General features: G+C 48.8%; 1 protein-coding gene across 1 annotated transcript; it reads left to right on the top strand.

The window, feature by feature from the left end:
- The first annotated feature begins 11,078 nt into the window (after positions 1-11,078).
- Bod1 (biorientation of chromosomes in cell division 1) lies at positions 11,079-17,167 on the top strand. The gene is made up of 4 exons (XM_087910719.1): positions 11,079-11,492; positions 13,146-13,270; positions 15,441-15,637; positions 16,456-17,167. The coding sequence occupies exons 1-3, from the start codon at positions 11,094-11,096 to the stop codon at positions 15,634-15,636; spliced, it is 720 nt and encodes a 239-aa protein (XP_087766845.1). The 5' UTR covers positions 11,079-11,093; the 3' UTR covers position 15,637; positions 16,456-17,167.
- The last annotated feature ends 1,674 nt before the right edge of the window (positions 17,168-18,841 follow it).

The raw sequence follows: 18,841 nt of genomic DNA, 5'->3' as shown, positions 1-18,841 counted from the left end.
TGAGACTGCATTCAGTGCCCCTTAAGTTCTTAGCTCCCCATCATCCATGGACAGAGTCTCATACGTCACATTCCTAATAAAATGGCCCCGGCTGCTGAATTCCATGAGTCTTGCCAATACGGTCATGGAAGGCTGGATTGGACACCTAGGGCAACTGCAGGGGTCTGATGGTCATAGCTTCACCAGGGCCGTGTGTGTGAGCTCTCGCTAGGGGTCTGGAGAATGGGCACACTGCAGAAGTCATCTAAGCACTGTTGTGGGATATTTGTTCTCACTGACATTTCAGACTGCTAATAAAATTTACCTAGAATCAGAGGCGGAGTCAGCAACTAGCTGACAGGAATTTGCCATAGTGGTTTGGAGGACCCAGCTGGGGTGGGCACAGGAAGATATAGGGAGGGGCTTAGAGAGATTCCTGGAGCTTTAGATCAGGGAAGTGTGGAAAGTTAGGGTCAGCGGATCGTTCCTCTTCACTCTTTGGATCTATCATGTTTTTCCTTCCATATGTGACTCCCATGTTTTATTAATAATAGAACAATGTAAGTAAATACTGCAGACCACTGCTCAGCCAGCTCAGCTTGAGAAGGGCAGCAGCAGTATGTGCTCCCTCGTAGAGGGCAGCAAGAAAGATTAGTCTCCATGCAAGTGTGGCCCTAAGTTGGGGAGCTGCCTACTGCATGGTTTGGATGTGAGCCCAGAATCCACTGGTTGAAAATGTTCTCCAAGTTCATGGTTTTAGAAGTAGGGCTTTCCTGGTTTGCTTTCTCCTGTTGATGGGATAAGACAATGACCAAAACCAACTTGGGGAGGAATGAATTTATTTTAGCTCCCAGGTTATAGTTCCTCATCAGTGTAAGTCAAGTGGAAACTAACGGCTTGAAGCAGAAATCAATATAGGAACACTGCTTACTGACTTTCTCCCCCTGGCTTGTTATCTGAGGGTTTCTACTGCTGTGTGAAAATGCATGACCCCAAAAAATGTGGGGAGAAAAGGACTTATTTCACCTTACAACTCTTAGGCCACACTCCACTGCTGAAGGAAGTCAGGGCAGGAACCTGGAGGCAGGAGCTGATGCAGAAGTCACGGAGGAGCGCTATTGACTGACTTGTTCCTTGCGACTTGATCAACCTGCTTTCTTACAACATCCAGGACCACCATCGCATGGGTGGCACCAATGAGTTGGACCCTCCCACGTCAATCATCAAACAAGAAAATGTACCACAGGCTTGCCCACAAGCCGACCGGGTGGGGACATTTTCTCAACTGAAATTTCTCAGTTTTCTTCTGAAACAGCTCCAGCTTGGGTCAAGTTGACTTGAAACTAGCCAACCTCTGGCTCACTTACGCTTCCTGTACAGTCCAGGTGGACCTGCCAAGAGGTGGCATCCACCACAGTGGGCTGGGTCCTCCTACATCAGTTGCAATCAAGAAGATGTTGTATATTCACACCCACAGGACCATCTGAGACCAGCAATTCCTCGGTTGAGAGTTCCTCTTCCCAAGCATGTCTGGATTTGTACCAAGTTGACAGCCGAAGCTATCAGTCACAGAGGCCTTTAGAAGGTGACCAAGATGTAAGGGTGAGTCCCCCAGCGTGGAAGGTACTGTGGCTGCTTCCCCTGGGACTCTTCCCTCGGGGTGGATTGTGACCAGCATCTTGTAATACTTAGGTCCCAGCTCCACTGCCACCTCTCAGGAGACACCCACAATGCCATGCTCCCCATTGTTAGAAATAAGTTCAGAGTCACGAAGAAAAGGACCAATGTGTCCAGACAAGATAAACTTACTCTTTTTGTTTATTTTTGTTTTTCAAGACAGGATCTGTGTAGCCTTGGCTGTCCTGGAACTCACTATGTGCATACACCAGGATGGCCTTAAACTCATAGAGGTCAGCCTGACTCTGACCCCCAAGTGCTCAAACTAAAGGTGTGGGACACTAGGCTAGGCTGGTGTAAACTGTACTCTTGATCAAGAGGGTGTGCTAGCGTGTGTGTGTGTGTGTGTGTGTGTGTGTGTGTGTGTGTGTGTAAGAGAGCGAGGGGGAGAAGGGAGGGATTGTGAGGTCTGACCTCACAGTCTTATTCTATTGGCTAGTCTATGAAGAAGTAGAGGAGGAAGGGGAAAGGGGTCAGTGCTCCAGGCCTTCAGGTTCCTGGAATAGAGCAGCAGGCCTTTGTGTAAACAAAGGTTTTCCTGGGTGGGGATAATTCAAACACTTGCAAGTCCTACAGGGTGGTGGAGACAAAGAGATCTTAATTCCTTGTCCTAAACTCAAACTTATAGTGTTTGATAGAATAGATCATATTTGATATATTTCTTACACCCCAAATTTTTCCCAGGAAGTTTCTTAAGGTTTATTAAAATTCTTCAGTTTAGAGATTTCTTTAAGTTGCTGGGGGACTGAAGGGCCCGTGACATTAATTCTGGAATTTGCATCTAGGGGAGACAGAAGACCAGACAGTGGGGACCTCCTAGGGTCTGCCCCAGTTTGGGGCCACTTCCTCTCTCCAGTTCCAACTCTCCAGCCCTGCAGGCCAGTGCACCAGATCCAGCCGGGGGCCCAGAACCCTCCTGTGGGGTCATGTGCCCATTCAGCATTTTGATGCCAGGCTTGGAGGACACCGGAAGTTTTCAGTCCTAAATCCAGAGCCCACTCTCTCTCCTTCCTTCCTGGCAAGAGCGTTCTCTCTCCTCTCTTTACTGTGGATCCCTGTTGTCATGCCAGTGGCATTCCAGCCCTCAAGAAGCAACCCCCTCTTGCAGATTTCTCTGTCACAAGATTCAGTAAGTAGTTTTTTAATTTCATTGCCAAGGGTTGTCAGGACAGTACAGAAAAAATTGCCAACGATTCTGAAAACAGCCCATGAATCTAGGGCAGAGCAGACGAGAACAAGGGAGCGCCTCAGCGGGGGTGGGGCATTGGCAGTCACTTGGAGAGTTCTGGGCTTCCAAATTGCTTTGGTTGGGATCTGTGTTAATTTAAAAGATCAGTTCAGCAGTTTCCCCTGTTCCTCAGGCTGAGAAAGCAAAGGAGAAGGGAGACTTGGGGTGTGGGGTGGGTGTCTTTCTTCAGGAGGGAATGAGAGCTGTTGGTCATTGTGGTGTGTGTGTGTGTGTGTGTGTGTGTGTGTGTGTGTGTGTGTATGGGGGTGGTGTCATTGTCTAGGGGAGTTGTCGTATCTTCAGTTCAGTTTTGCAAACTTGGATTGCAGCACAGCTCTGCCACCAGGGTGTCGTCGCCTGACTGTGGCAGAAAAAGTCCCAGTCCCAGACTCCTGTGTGCCTGCAGGTGAGCAGCCTCCCTCTGAACACTTGGAGATTTAGGGTTTTGGAGCCAAATGAAAACAGACTCTTTCCACCTTCTCAGCTTCTGCCTAGCTCCTCCACACCTCTCAGCTTCTCCCTGGCTCCTCCAAACCTCTCAGCTTCTTCCTTGCTTCTCAAAGTCTTCCTGACTCTATATGGGACATCTGGTCTTGAATCTGAACTGTGAGGTCTTCTCTGTGGCCCTCAGGAGGTAAAGGACAGGAAAGCACTGGGTTTTGTTCATCATGGGTTTGTCATGGCCGCCATGATTTTTCCAGTTGGCTGTACCCCTACAAGATAACACTTACACCACAGTTTGCCTCTAGATGGAAGTTTAATGGACAACAATCAGGTACAGTTCCAAGAAGTTAAATGCAAAATTGCAGAAATAAATGACCCATGCTCTGAGCAGTGTGTTGAAGGCCTGCCCCAGCTTTTCTATCTCGCCTGGACAAAGGATCTTCCCTCAGTCCAACGCAACCACCCAGTATGCACTACCTAGTTACGTAGCAGCTACCTCGGTTATCAGATCCACTGTCTGACATCAGTGTCTGCATCCGGGGACCTTCACCTAACCAAGGCTTAAGGGTAAGGGTCTGGCAACTCAGATGTGCCAGGGAGAAGTTGTAAAACGCTTAAGAATGAAAGAAACTGCCTTGTAAGGATGCCGAGATCCCTAAGAGTGAACCAGCACAGGCATATGTAGGGCTCAGGACTAGCCATGATTTCGGGTATTCTCCAGAGGTCTTGGATAATGGGGTTGGGGTATTAATAAGATGGTAGATTTGTGGCGTGGCTTTGTTTTATGGTTCCTATTATTTGGCAATTTTAGCAATAAAAAAACTGAAGTCCACAGGTAAAGGTCCTGCTCCTGAAGGAGAGTCCCTGAGGGCGGGGCGTCATTGCAGACCCGCAGTCACTCCACCCCGGCTTCCTCACAGCCTCCAGTTAAATGCAACTAAGGCTCTTGGCCACATCAATGTAAATGGACTCCAGGTGAGTCCAGGGGAAAGGGAATCTATGGGAGTCACACAGGGGCTCTCAGAACCGACAGAAGGAAGGGCTAACTAGGAAGGGCGCTGAACCAGGACCACAGCAGGAGGGCTCCACAGACCCACACCAGCAATGCCGTCAGGATGCTGACCCCTGCCATGTGCCAGCAGTGCAAACAAGGTTGGGAAAGTGGGTATTTGGCATTCCCGCCCTCTGCAGGAAGGCTCTGCCTCTCTCCAAGAGTGGAGAATTGAAAGACCAGGAACTAAGTTGACGACACATGACAATCAGGCTGGGTCAGGTCATGCAGCTGTGACAAAACCAATCAACTGGATAACAGAAGCTCAGTGACTTACAAACACCCTGAAGTTCCATCTCGTTCCAGCAGCGGAGGGCTCCTTTCAAGATCGCCCTTAATGAAAAGACTTGGGTTGATTAACCACTGTGCACCATCGCTTCTGACTAAGAGCACTGCGTAGACACGCCTAATTAGAAGTTGCTGTGAGGTTGCAGGGAGGCAGGAGGGGAAGAATGAACTGCCAATCTGCACAGAATCTGGCCAGCAATCAAAGAAAGGTTCTTGCCTAGAAGTAGCACCCATCACCGGGCCAGACGGAGTTGTGCAGGCCTGCCTTGGGGTGAGCGAGTGTATGCTGCTTCAGGTCTACTAGCAAGATGGGACTAGCTGAGAGGGATGGTAAGGGACCACATGGAACCTGCTGGCTAAGGCCGCCTGGCGAGGGGTGGCTAGCAGGAAGACAGTGGGATGGAGACAAGAGCTGGGTTTTATTCCTGCTGAGGCACTGGGGCCTGTTCATTCCTCAGACTGTGTCTGCAAGCCAAGTAAACAGCTGCATCAAGACAGACCCGAACTCAAACTCCATGGGATAGAAATGGCTGTCCGATGGAGGTCCCAGCAAGAACTTCTCATTGGGCCAGGAGCAACCCACGGTGGAACTGACCCCAGCCTCCAGAGCCCGCTGGGGCAGCCTTGCTCTTACCATAGATACTTCATGACACACACTCTCCTACAGAAAGAGACATTTTACTCAGGCACCCTAGGTTCCCTCTGCACAAGCCCCTCTATTTGCAGCTGCCTAAGGAACAGAGGGGCTTAGGGTGGGGGATCTGTAGGCCTTTGTGGCAGAGCTAAGTCACACTCTGTAACTTAGCTGGTGTCAGGTACTTTGTTACAGTGATAGATAACAGTTAGGACACAAGGAACAATGAATGGAGCTAATGAGGTGGGGGTGGGTGGATAAGGTACTCCGAGTACGAATCTGTTGGCCCTTTGAGGAGCCTCCTACCCACAGAGCCCTCCTGGGCCCACATCTTTCCCTTGGATTTTAACGTTGAAACATTTTAAATGACCAAAGGACTAAAAACCCAAGTTTTCATCAATACCCAATCCAGGAAGGTTCCTTGTAACCTTGGAGATAAATGAAGCCCCCAGGAGAGGCCTCTCGTTTCCTTCCACTGTGCACTTGCTAATTTGTCCTCAATAACATGAATCCAAGTTTTCACGGGCTTCTAGATCAAAAAGTTTAAGACGACTTTTCCCAGACTGCTTAGTGGAATTTGAGGCTAGCGGGGGAGGTGGAGGTCAATCAAAGAGTTGCCCTAACCCAAGTCCTAGCCCAAGCGTAAGTCCATAACAGCCACATGTTATTAGACATTTACTAAGGATCCAGAAGATTGCTACCAGGAATTGCCAGGACTGCTAAGCCTCTCAACGATCGTGGGGAATTAGCCAAAGACCCTTCACCCACAAGAAGATATCAGTCGCCAACCCAGTGCCCTCTGATATGAAAAGCCTGCGGGTTCTCCACTCTGTCACATGATCCTGGGACAAACCGCTGATCTCATTTCCAGTTTCTATGCGGTCTAGACTTCGGCTCGTGAGCGTTCCCCCTCACCACAGGCTTTGGTGTAAATATCCTACTATCTAATAGGTGTAAATTTGCTGAGTTTGGGGCAGCTTCTCACAGAAAAGACTTTTTGTTTGTTTCAGTGCCTGAGATGGAGCTCAGATGGAACCTGGATCTTGCATGTGATGGGCTAGCATTATCCCTAAGCCGCATGCCTAGCCCTGAAAAGCTCTAATGCTGAGACTTGACAGCAGTGACCTAAAGAGCGCCAGAAAACTAGATTGCTATCTTCTGAGACCGAAGTCCAAACAGTACTACACTGGTTCAACCACTCTGCGCTATAAATACAGCAATGGCGCCCCCTGATGATCATCATTGTGTATTACATGTCTTGTGGTGGCAGAGGAGTGCCTTTTTGAATTCCCTTTAGCATGCCTTGGATTAGTAATAGACCTCCCATAATCTTGATCATTTTTATCCTTAGTCTCAACCCTCAACACATACAGTCACAGCTGTTACAAAGGCAAGCATACAGGAAGGACATCATGAGTAGCACTTCTTCACAGTCCAGAGTGTCAGCAGCCACACCCAGGGCCCAGTGGTGGTGAGCATCACTTTCTGACTAGGTCACGGCAGATCAACCCAGTGATTCCTGCTATACTAGGACATTCTGAAATAGTGACTAAAACATGCCCCTACCCACATACTCTGACCGAGCCAGACCCTGGCAACCCTAACAGGCCAGGGTCACCCATCCACCCATCTGCAAAACGCTAACCAATGAGACATGTTGGAAAACAGAGAAAGTAGATTTAACTAACATGATCATGTTGGAAAGAGGCCTAATGGCTATATCAAACCAAGGCTGTCTTCCCGAGTCCTCACCAGAGGTATAGGTTTAAATTGGGATCAAGAGGCATGCATAATTAAACTGGTCAAGCCCATGGAGTCTCTCCAGCAAGGTGATCTTCAAGGTCATCAGAATGGTGTATCACTCTTCCTAGGAGACAAGCTTTGTGAGGGCTAAAGTTATGTTTTCAGTTTACATGACTCTGCTTAAGGGATCTATAAAACAAAGATGCCTCCCACCTGCAAGCCCCACTTGCCCAAGGACAGATAACTTCCTGGAATGCTAGGGGCTGTGGTTCGTGGAAGGTAACAAGCCCTGTGTTCTCATTTCTGTAAACAAGGTTGGTCGCCCCACCTGCATAGGATGTGCTCGATCACTTGTGGGCAGGAGGTGCACAGGCAGGTGAGCGGAAAAAAAAATAAGGAAGGGACACAACTGCTCTCGGGTGTGGGGGCAGAGGCCAAGGAGGCCGAGGAGGCCGAGGTGATAATCGGGAGAGCCCAGCCAGAGGCAGAGACATCTAGGAGAGGCCAGAGTGGGCATGACCCTGAAAGGAAAAGAGGGAGGGGAGCTACCAGCTAAGAGGGCAGCCTGGCCAAAAGACTGACCAAGTGAAAAGATGAAAGGATGAGGTAACCAAAATGGCTGGATTATACAGGGAAGGTGCGGTGGTTTGAAAGAAAATATCTCCTATAAGCTCATAGGGAGTGGCACTAGTAGGAGGTGTGGCCTTGTTCGAGGAGGTGTGGCCTTGTTGGAGCAAGTATGTCCCAGTCACTTTGTGCTGCTTGCTGATCCAGACTGGAATTCTCAGCTACTTCCCCAGTTCCTTGTCTGCCTGCCTGCCATTATGTTTCCTGCCATGACGACAATGGATGTAACCTCTGAAATTGTAAACCAGCCTCAGTTAAAGATTTTCCTTTATAATAGTTGCTGTGGTCATGGTGTCTCTTCACAGCAATAAGACCCTAAGACAGAAGGGCAGCCCAGCCCTGGGCTGGAGAAGTTTAGGATAGGGGGCAGGATATGCCAGCCTGGAGGGCCCTGTAACCGGTAAGGATTGAGGAAAGCTGGGAGAACCGGGGTGGCCCGCATCCGCTTTGATATGTTAAATAAACTCTTCAGCTAGTCTTCCAAGGTTTGAGACTTAACAGCAGGAAGTACATCTGGATGTCTGCTTGCCCCCAGTTTGATGAAGGCAGGGAGTGAGCAGCCTTGTGGGGTTTGTCTTTCTAAGTAGCTGACTGATGCATTCACAGCCATTCTCTGGGAATCCCAGGTATGGACCTGGCCAGTGTCCATCGTCCTGACCTGTATTTAATAAAGCTTGTTTCAAATTTGACTCAAAAGTTGTGGTAGTGGTCTTATTCTTGCCCAATGGCATCAACAACTTTCCCTCTGGCTGGCATCAGACTTAAATCTATTTCCCCTATTGGCCTGAGAGTCTTTTAGGGAAAGCCTACTGGATTTATTGCTGACCATTGGTTCAATATAGTCAAAGGGCAGGGCACAAGCTCTTAAGAATATTTTCATTCCTGCCAGAATGGTTGCCCTATTCTGCAACTCAGAAACAGGGACTTTTGACCAAGTGTTGTGCTGAGCACCAAAGACAAAATAAACAATCGTGGTTTCTACTGAAGCTTATACTCTGGGCAGGGCTGGGGAGGAAGAGGGTGCAGGCGGTCAATGAACCTATAAATTTTTCACTTCCAATTACAGCAATTGCTTTAAGAATCTGGCTCAACCATAGAGCACATCAGGCCTGGGGCCAGAAAAGTTTTTATGAAGAAAGAGAATAAGATGTGGTGTGACTAAAATTGAGACTAGGCAGGCTAAAAGAAGAGCAACACGTGTCCCCTGCCTGCTCCCCTTGGAGAGGGTGGGGTTGAGTGAACCCTATTAGGTCTTCCTTAGATTTCAAATATGAGAGATTAGCATGGATCATTGGTAGAAACAGACTTGAGATATCCCACAGGGTTGTAACCTATTATGAGAGAACGTGATTGATTAGTTTAACCTCTGGGACCGGCTGGGCTGATGGTAAAGGTGTATGAACTAGAAGTGACTACTTGTCTTCAGCGCTTGTGGGTAGTAAACGTTGGGTGAGAGCCTCTTGGATCCCTGCCTAACCCGCATCTTCCCCAGAGCCAAGGGTATCGTAAAATTTACTCATGTCTTTTTCCAGTGCTCATGAGGCATGAGTAGCTGCAGGAGATGTAATTCTGAGAGTTGGGGATGTTGAGTCGATGATCAGTCAAAGAATAAAAGGTAAAGAGGTGGTGGCACACGCCTTTAATCCCAGTGCTGGGGAGGGGGTGGGGTTGGGAACAGAGTCAGGCAGATCTTTGTGAGTTCAAGACCAGCGTGGTCTACAAAGCTAGTTCCAGGACAGTCAGGACTATTACACAGAGAAATCTTGTCTCAAAAACAAACAAAAAATATCAAATATGATCTTTCCTATAAAATATATAAAACTTGAGCTGGACGTGGTGGCGCACGCCTTTAATCCCAGCACACGGGAGGCAGAGGCAAGTGGATCAGAGTTTGACACCAGCCTGGTCTACATAGTTTCAGGACAACCAGGGCTACACAGGAGAAACCCTGCCTGGAAAAAGTCAAACACATACATAGAACAAAGAATTAAGATCCTTTTCTCTCCCCTCCCCTACCTGGTAAGACTTGCAAATATTTGAATCTTCCCCACCCAGGTAAAGCTTTATTTACACAAAGGCCCCCTGCTCTGTTCCAGCAATTTGATGGCTAGGAGTGACCCTTTTCTCCCTAGACCTGTGGCCCCGCTCTCCTTCCTTCTCTATTTTCCACGCCTGAATTTTTTACAGACTAGCCAGCTGAACAAGATGGTGAGCTTGGAGCCTAGCCAATGGGGAAAAGACACAGCTACCATTTTCCTTAGAATAAAACCCAAATGCACTTCCTGTCGAGGAATGTCCGCTCCCCTGCCTGTTCCCGCCCCAGGACACCCTGGAGATCAAGAGTGAAGGTTTCCTTGCACAGACATTTCAGCTGGAGCGATGGTCTCCCTTCTCCTATCTCAAACTTATTTCTAACAGTGGCAACAGTGGGGAATTCAGTACAGACTTGTGGTTGGAAAGCTAGGGTATTATTTTACTTGTAATATGACAGATAGTTCTCAGGTCTGTGGATATCTTAGGAACTGGAACACAGGAAGCCTGTGTTATAATCCTCTTCTGTTTCTCCGTATATGACCAGCATAATTATTTCTGTCCATCTGCAGAAAGAAATAGTAGTGCTGGCTTTCAGGTAGCTGTGGAAGTGTTTAAAGAGGGCAGCAGTATTACTTCTAGCACATTCTACTTACTGGCAATTAATACTGACGATATTTAATATTAAAGAGAAAATTCATACACGCAAGAAAGGCTTAATAGCAGGGTTGTTTTTTCTATTTTTCTATAGTTATTTTATGATTTTGTAAAATGAATCTGTGTTGCTATTAAAAATCAAACAGACAGGTACAAACTTTGGAAAAGAAGTATTGTAGGCCTGCAAGATAGCACAGTGGGCAAAGGCACTTGCCACCAAGCTTGAGGATACGAGTTCAACGCCAGGACCTACATCATAGGAGGGACCAGTGCCTTTGTCCTCTGATCGCCACACAAGCGCTATAGCATGTTCCACCACCCCTCCCTGTCACACAAAATAAATGTAAAGCTAATTTTATTAAAAAGGAAATATGATCAAACCATTGTTAACCAAATTTTTCAGATCATATTGTTGAAGGAGGTTGTGGACGTTGAAAGCATGTCAAAAGCAGAGGCTGCCAGACATGGAAACAGAGTTACTGATTCAGTCTTTAAAGGGTAAACTCGTAATCTTCCAATCAGCTCTACAGGTCATTGCTCACTGCTCTGTGGGGTGGTCTGATTTGGGAAGGCTGTAGTTTCAAGCCCTTGCTAAGACTTGAGCCTACAATTCCCATGCTGTCCCGCGAACTAGCGCGAGCGAGCCAATTGCCTGCCGGGAGTTGTAGTTTTCTACAGCCAGACCTAGTCTATAAGAACTTGAGCGATGGCTCCAGCAAACCAACCGTCCCACAATGCAAAGGCCACCGGTGACGCCATTAGGCGAGCGCCTGCAGCGCTGCGAGCGGGGAGCGCCGTGGGCCCCACCGCCTCCCACCCTGCCGCCTCCGTCGCCGCCACCTCCTTGGGGCCCTCCGTGTCTGCGCAGCGCGGCCCGCGGCTCCCGGAGGAGCATCCGAGCGCGGGGCTCGGCGCGGGCGCGGGGCGCAGCCATGGCGGACGGTACGGGAGCGGGCGCGGCGGGCCAGGCCTCGGGACCGGCGGCGGGCTCGAGTGGGGCAGGGGGCCCGGTCAACCCCGCTTCGCTACCTCCGGGAGACCCGCAGCTCATTGCTCTCATAGTGGAGCAGCTCAAGAGCCGCGGTCTGTTCGACAGCTTCCGTCGGGACTGCCTGGCTGACGTGGACACCAAGGTACCGGGGGCCATTGGGGGGCGAGGCGGTGCACCCCGCTGCTAGCCGGTGTGTATGTGGGAGGGGTAAAACAAAAGGCGGCTCGGGAGCCTGGGGGACGCGCGGCGGGTAGCAGTACCGGCGCCTTCCGAGTGGTGCACACCTGAGCTCTGCACTCGCCCATCACTTACCAGCTGTGATTTTTTTTTTTTTAAGCCCAGTCGCCTTTGGAGATTCTTTTACAGCTGCATACATACAGCTCCCTCCATCCGAAAGAAACCCGTGTTTTAGAACAGTCGGGAAAGGCAGACAGAGTGCTTTAGGAGCGCTATCCCATTTTCTGTTCACCACCAGGGCGGTAATTTTAAGCACGGGTGGATTGGACGACATGGTCATAGTTATTCCCTCTCCCCAGCGGAATGATTCGCAGGCTTTTATTTGGTCAAATTGGGATAAGTGTAAAGTCAGCATCCTTATTTTGTATCCTTTAACTAATTTAAAGGGAGTTGGTGCCTATGTTTAGACTATCAGTTCAAAAGACAGTCTCTCCGGTAAAATACTAATTCACCTTCCTTGGAAAAGTTTGGAATGTGTGTTAAGGGTTAGGTATATAGTAGTAGCCAGAACATTCCTTTTTCCTTTACAAAACCAGCTTGCCAAAATTAAGGTGGTGGAGTTGGGGCCTCTTTACTGACCGAGAGGGCTCTAGGGGTTGTTCCACATGCTGTTAGGGCGGCATGTCACCCAAGTCAGCACTGGTCTAGATAGGCCTCAGCTGCAGGCTGCCTGGGCCTGCATTATGGGTTTGATGTGGGGTTAGGTCTGCCCTGCCTATCCACATCTTAGGCCATGAGCTGCACAGATAGGTCATCCTTTCCATGACAAGTTCTCGTAAAGGGACCAGAGCCATGCCTGAAGGCAGAGTCTCAGTTCAGTCCTGGAGACACTGACCACTCAGCATGGATGGGGTGAAAAGGTGTTATCTGTCTTCCCTAGGAGAGAGGGGGGAGGCTGGGGTCTCAGGACCTCCATTCCCAGTATCCACAGGGAATTTCCTAGTCTTGTTCCCCAGCTCTAGGAGCCCTTAGAGTAAGTGCCTCGGGCCCCTTTGAGGGTCACACCTTCGCCTGGCAACTTGCAGAGGTCCCTTGGCATTGGCTGTAGTGACTCTTGCTGAGGCCTCCGTGGCCCTTTCATTTGGAGGGCCCGCTCCAGGCCAGGGCTGCAGACACCCCCTGTGAGGGCAGAATGTTTGCATTTTATGGACGCAAATTACTGAAACCAGGGTCTGGCAACTCATGGAAGGTCACCTTGACCTAGAACCAGTTCTTTGCAGAAACTGCCTGCAGCCGGAGAGCACCTTTGTTTACTTTTCAGGTCCTGAAAATTACTGTTTAAATGCAGGCAGAACAATGCTAATGGCCCTCCCTCGTGGAGGAGGTTTAAAAGTAGATTTATATAGGTAAGCTCTGCACTGTGCCTAGCCACTGCTAGGCAGATACCCTCCTGGCTGTTGATTCATAGCTCCGTACTGCAGGGTGAGTTCTGAGATCAGGTAGAAGTCTGTTTAAATGAGAAAAATGTGTTTCTTCTCTGAAAAGCAGTTTTCTGAATGGCTCGTTTCCACAACTTTGGCACATGCACTAACTTGGTCTCTTTTTCTGGATGTCTCAGCCAGCTTACCAGAACCTGAGGCAGAAAGTGGATAATTTTGTGTCAACACACCTGGACAAACAGGAATGGAATCCTGCAATGAACAAGAATCAGTTGCGAAATGGGCTGAGGCAGAGCGTGGTTCAGTAAGTAAAGCAGTGAGGGAGGGAGCAGTGAGTGTCCCAGCATGCCTCTGTGGACTGCCCTCGGCTCATGGCCTCCTGGCGGATGGTGCTTTGTAGCCGTGTGAGCAGAGCCTGGAGTACCCACTGCTCACTCCGGGTGCCTTCTGTGTGTGACCATTCAGTGGTAACTCTGGCAGGGCTTCCAGATTGTGAGGCTCAGTTCTTTAAAGCTTTCAGTGTGATCTGAACATGAGAGTGAGTTTTATACCAGGATGCTAGTATTAGGGGGTGGGCTAGCATGGCTTCACCTGCCAGAGTGTGGTAACAGTTTGCAATAAGATGTCCTGGAAGACATTGTTGATGCCAGTGTTAGGGGGTGGGCTAGCAGGGCTTCACCTGCCCAAAGTGTGGTGACAGTTTGCAAGAAGATGTCCTGGAAGACGTTGTCCTTCACAAAATAGAGACGGCACTATAGAGGACTCACACGAGTGGCCTTATTGTCGCTGGCATACCGGGGATAGGTCATAGATTCCAAAATTTCCATGGTTTTTGGTCTGTCCAGAATCCATCTTGGCTTTTAACACCAGGGCTTATATTCAGCACTTCTTACTCCACTCAGTTGTTGAATAAAAGCTTATGGAGCAGGACTCTGAAAACAGAAACATCAGGGAATTGTAGTGAGAAAAGCAAGTCTGGGAAGACTGAGGAATGACTGCCTTTGTCATCAGTGCAGAGGTGTGTGGCCAGTGGTGGCTGCCAAGGGCATAAAGGGAGCTGGAGCGAAGTGCAGGGACCCTCATGATGCTGCTGAATATCTCAGCTGTGCGGGTGCACACCCTAGCCACTCTGTGGTAAAGTTGTGCTGTACCCCCAGAGGCTCATGGAAGGAGCTGAACCTCAGTGAGCTGACGCTGATGTGGCAGGAGCTGGTCTGGTAGGTGGTCATGGGACCTTCATCTTTGTTGCAATGAGTAAGTTCTTTGAGAATCAGTTTTTGAGTTCAGCCAAATGTGGTGTCCGCCACACTCCTGTCACCCCGGCACTGGGGAGACCGAGGTGGGAAGATTAGGAGAATGAGACAGTCTTGGTTATATAGTGAGTTCCAGACCGCCTCATCTACCCAGTGAGACCTCTCAGGAAGAGGGTGGGAGGGGAGAATTGAAGAAGTGAGTTCAGCTGCTCTTCTCATCAGCTGCCTCGCCTGTCTTGGCATCTGCATGTTCATCGCATTGCAATACCAATAGGGACCTTAGACTGCTGGCACTGTGCTGTTTGGACTTTGAGTCACTAGATCATAAGCCAAGTATACCTCTTTATACATTGATTTCCCAGCCTCAGGTATTTTTTACAACAACACAAGGCAGGCTGGGTAAAAATACACACATTTGAGTGTTGGTTGTCTGATCCAGTCTGGATTGTACCGGCGCCAGATTCCTAGTTTGGTCCCTATATAGTGTGTTAGACAAGGCGCTAACACTAGAGGTGTCTAAGGATGCATGAGCCTCCTAATATATTTCCTTGCAACTTCTTGGGACTATACAGTGAGTTTGAAATTTAAAAGGTTTTAAAAATAGAAAAGGATTTTGCTAACAAATGCTATAGTACTCACTGTGAGGCTTATGACCACTGAAACCAGAATCTTATCAGTGAAGAAAATTAACACCCATGTAAGGCTGGCTCTCTGTGCACTAGGGGAGTGTGGCATCTACAGCAGCCTGTGCTATCTGTTAGTCTGCACAGTGCTGCTCCCTTTCTCAAGGTGAGTTTGGTTGGCCTGCACAGCGCATGCCCGGTCTTTGTGTCTCACCCTCACCGGTCATCACAGACACCTCACCTGCTTTGTGAGTGGTTGCTAAGAATAAATGCTGAGGAAACTGAGGCACAAGGCTTGCTGCCTTTGTCACTGTGGATGCAGTTTTACATCCACCTGTGGCCAGACTCATGTAGTTTGTCACATGTGTATTGGCCTTTGGAGCAGTCTGTTCAGCGTAGTCTGGCTCCTCTGTACAAAGTTGAGACTGCATTAGGAATGGTGGTTGACAGGCAGCTGTGAATCCCCTCGAATGAAAGACCAGTAGTCTAGACTCTGGGGAAAATGGATGTTTGCTGGGCTCTTGAATGGCGCTTGGGTTTACTGGTGCAGAGCAGAGCTCTTGAGAACCAAATAACAGTAGTTTGTTTGTTTCCACAGATCAGGCATGTTGGAAGCAGGAGTGGACAGGATCATTTCTCAGGTGGTGGACCCCAAACTAAATCACATCTTCAGGCCACAGATAGAGCGAGCAATCCACGAGTTCCTGGCAGCCCAGAAAAAAGAAGCTGTGCCAGCTCCCCCTCCAGAACCTGAAAGCCAGGATCCTCCAGCGCCATCCCAAGATACTTCCTAAGGTTTAGCATCCCTTCTTTCCTTTCTTGCTGGTCAGTGTGTGAGATGGTTAGAAGCAGGGTAAGCTGAAATTGGATATGTTTCACACCCGTTCAGAAGAGGGTGCTGGGAGTGGAGCTCACCCCAGTGAGCTATCTCAGTGAACTCAGCGCCAGCACGTTCCCATATTGGCAGGTGTGCTCTGTGCTGCTAGAGTTGAGCATCCAGGTCACTAAGGAAACCCCATCAGGAACCATTGTGGCAACTGGTTTGCACAGGGGACTTATGTGGAGGTCATCTTCTCTGAGATTGCTTACACGCGGCTCTCCCCGACTGATAGTTGTAGTTTTCATAAAATCAAGCAGCATCCCCAAGTGCTGTCTCCAGTGAGACACTCACCGTGAGCTCTGTGTTTCCGTGTAGCCGCTATGATTGCTGTGCAGTTCTGTTCTCTTTGTCTCAGGTTTAGGATCTAATCTAAACTTTAAAAATAGCTGGAGACACAGGTGAATGCTGTCCTAGTTTGGGGAGCCACTGGATGAGCAGCAGACCTCTCGCCTGCCTTGGTCACGCCCTGGGGGGTTCTGGCCCCTTGTTCTACTGCTAGTGAGTCAGTTAAGATACTGATATTAACAAACTGGGTAGGGAGGCAGTTGACCTAGGCCTTTGACCATGAGCAGTTGAAGGACTGTCTTCTTGTGCCTCTTGGGAGAGATCCTTAATTTGTCCTGGAGAGTAAAACATTTATTTTAAATTGTTTCATTGTAAATTCTTTTAGGAACATATGAAGCCTTATCAAAAGTAGCATTTTGACATGATTATCTTTTTTTTTTTTTTTTAGAATATGCCTGATACCTTTGGAAAACTCCATTTACTGAAGAAATGAAACGGATTCCGGTTTCATACGAGTATAACTTTAGTCGACCATGCCACTACTGATGTCAGGATTTTGACCTTGACTCGGGTGGTGTCCATATTGGATGGACAGCAAGTTTGGTGGTGGGACGTTATTCATACTTCCTCATGAATTGTGCCATCTTTGGCCGGCCTGTCCAGGGGTCTGACCCCAGTATAGACACTACAGAGGTTTAAGCACTACGTGACTTGGGCTGTCCTGATCAGACCTTTGTACTTGAACCTGGACACTGCATGTAGATGTTAACGCTTGTGTTCTGCAGTATGCAGAAGCCGGGCTGGGGCTAGCCGGTCAGGACAGCAAAGGGCCATGGGAGCAGCTGTCTGACAGTGGGTTTTGATACCGTTGCTTGAGTTATAGACTGGGATGTGCAGCAGTTAGCATCAATAACCTAGTAGCCCTAGGTTATTGTGACCTTCCTGTACTTGAGATTTTAGTGGTTTCCTTTCTCTTATCAGAGGTAACTTGGAGCCCTGGAGTGAGTGAGGAAAGCCCCACTGCCTCTGTCCTGGCGTCTCCCTAGCCACAGGGCGAGTCACTCTGGATGTGGTGCTCAGTTCTCGTGTTTGTGTTTCCAGAAGAACACCGTTAGTAATAAATAGCAGACGTTTTGCAATAAAGTTATTTGATGATCTTGCCCTAAAGCCTCAATAGAATCTTAGCACCTCTGTCTGTGGAGGTGGCTCCCCTTCCTCTACCTGCCTGCCGTCTCTGTACAACACATGACTTGATGGGAATGAAGGATTGCTGGCTGGAACTTAAAAAGCATCCTGACTCGGGCTGGACGATGCAACTGGTCAGGGGCAGGCAGTGTCTTTTTGAGTGTTCCAGCTCATCCCAAGCTTGGATGAGTACCAGTGCCCCTGAGTATCTCAGGGCGGGCCATGGGATCTGGGTGTTATTGGCCTGGCCTGGCCTGGGGTGGGATGAGAAAGAGACATTGCATGTGTGAAGGTCAGAAGGACAGCTTGTGGGTATTGGTTCTCTCCTACCCTGTGGACCCCTGTGATTGGATTCAGGTCACCAGGCTTGGTGGCCAACAGCTTTACTGGCTGCCCTAGAAGTTTGTATCTCACAAGCTCCCAGGTGATGCTGGGCCTTGGATGTAGCAAAGATTGCTTCAAACTGAGAGTCCTTGTTCTTAGTTGAACACACTGTTGATACTGTTGATCTAACTTGTTGGGTTTGGAGGTTTTGTGGTGCTGGGGTAGACGAACCTGGTATCTTTGCACCTGCTAAGCACATGTTCTACATCTGAGCTACGTGCCCAGCCCAGATCTAACAAAATTTAACCTAGCTGATGGTTTCTCCCCTAAGAGAAATATTTCCCTTCCACCTTTCCACAAATCCCTCAGTGAGGACTTTGCTGCCTGTCAAGAGCTCAGCAAGATTTTTGCAAGCACCTGCCCTTGTGTTCCAAACAAGCGGGCTCCACCCTCAGCACAGGCGGAAGTGACCACAGAGGTGTGATCTCTCCCCCGCCTAGATGTGGTCCCATCTCCATGGAACAGGTTGCTGACCTTGTCAGGACAGGAACCGAAGTTCTCAGCAGCTGAGGACAGAACACAGCCCTTTACCCTACCGTCCTGCTCTCGTCCCCATATGGTCTTTACCTCCTGAGGCTGCACAGCTGTCCCACCTAAGGAAAGATGGCACGACAGACCAGCTCGGGGAAAGCCTGCTCAATTTTGTGTTTTTAAAGAGGCAGGAGTCAGTCTGCATTCTCTCTTTGCTTTTTCCATGACTGAAGAAGACCCAACCAGATGCACGGAAGTGCAGACTTTCACAGTTGCCTGCCCAGAGCTCAGGGTCTCCACAGTTCTGCCCTCACATTTTTTCCAATAAGACTCAGTGAGGCAGAGTTGAGGGAAACAGGGCTTTATCGGATTAGAGAGGCTTGTGCTCTTAGAAGATGGACATTTGACCCTTAGCTGAATCAAGGGGAAAGAAATTCCCATGTTCCCAAGGGGTTGGTGTAGTCAAGACAACCCTGTAAGACTCAGAGGCAAGGAAGAGTACTGCCTCAGCTGATTGGTTGCCAACCAGATCTGAATTCTTAAGCTTTGGGTGTTGAGTTTATCACACAGGACCTTTGAGGAAATCACGGTCCAAGAAGTAGGACAGTTCTTCACCAAGGAAGGTTAGCCACCAAAACTGCTTCACCTATTAAACATCTTGCTGTATACATTCTGTTTTGGGTTTTTTTTGTTGTTTTTGTTTGTTTGTTTTATTTTGTTTTGTTTTGTTTTAGTATTTTAGTTATTCCTTTAAGAATGTTCCACAATGTAGTTTGATCATGTTTGCCTTCAAC

Source organism: Myodes glareolus, chromosome 9 (genome assembly GCF_982192425.1).
Source record: "Myodes glareolus chromosome 9, mMyoGla1.1, whole genome shotgun sequence".
Lineage (NCBI taxonomy): Eukaryota > Metazoa > Chordata > Mammalia > Rodentia > Cricetidae > Myodes > Myodes glareolus.
The sequence above is the reverse complement of the archived record's forward strand: the minus strand, read 5'-3'. Positions and strand labels throughout refer to the sequence as shown.

Excerpts from the sequence above, each read along its gene's own strand:
- Bod1 (XM_087910719.1), top strand. The coding sequence starts at position 11,094 with ATGCAAAGGCCACCGGTGACGCCATTAGGCGAGCGCCTGCAGCGCTGC. Across the intron at positions 11,493-13,145 it reads TGGCTGACGTGGACACCAAG|CCAGCTTACCAGAACCTGAG; the intron begins GTACCGGGGGCC and ends TGGATGTCTCAG. Across the intron at positions 13,271-15,440 it reads CTGAGGCAGAGCGTGGTTCA|ATCAGGCATGTTGGAAGCAG; the intron begins GTAAGTAAAGCA and ends TTGTTTCCACAG.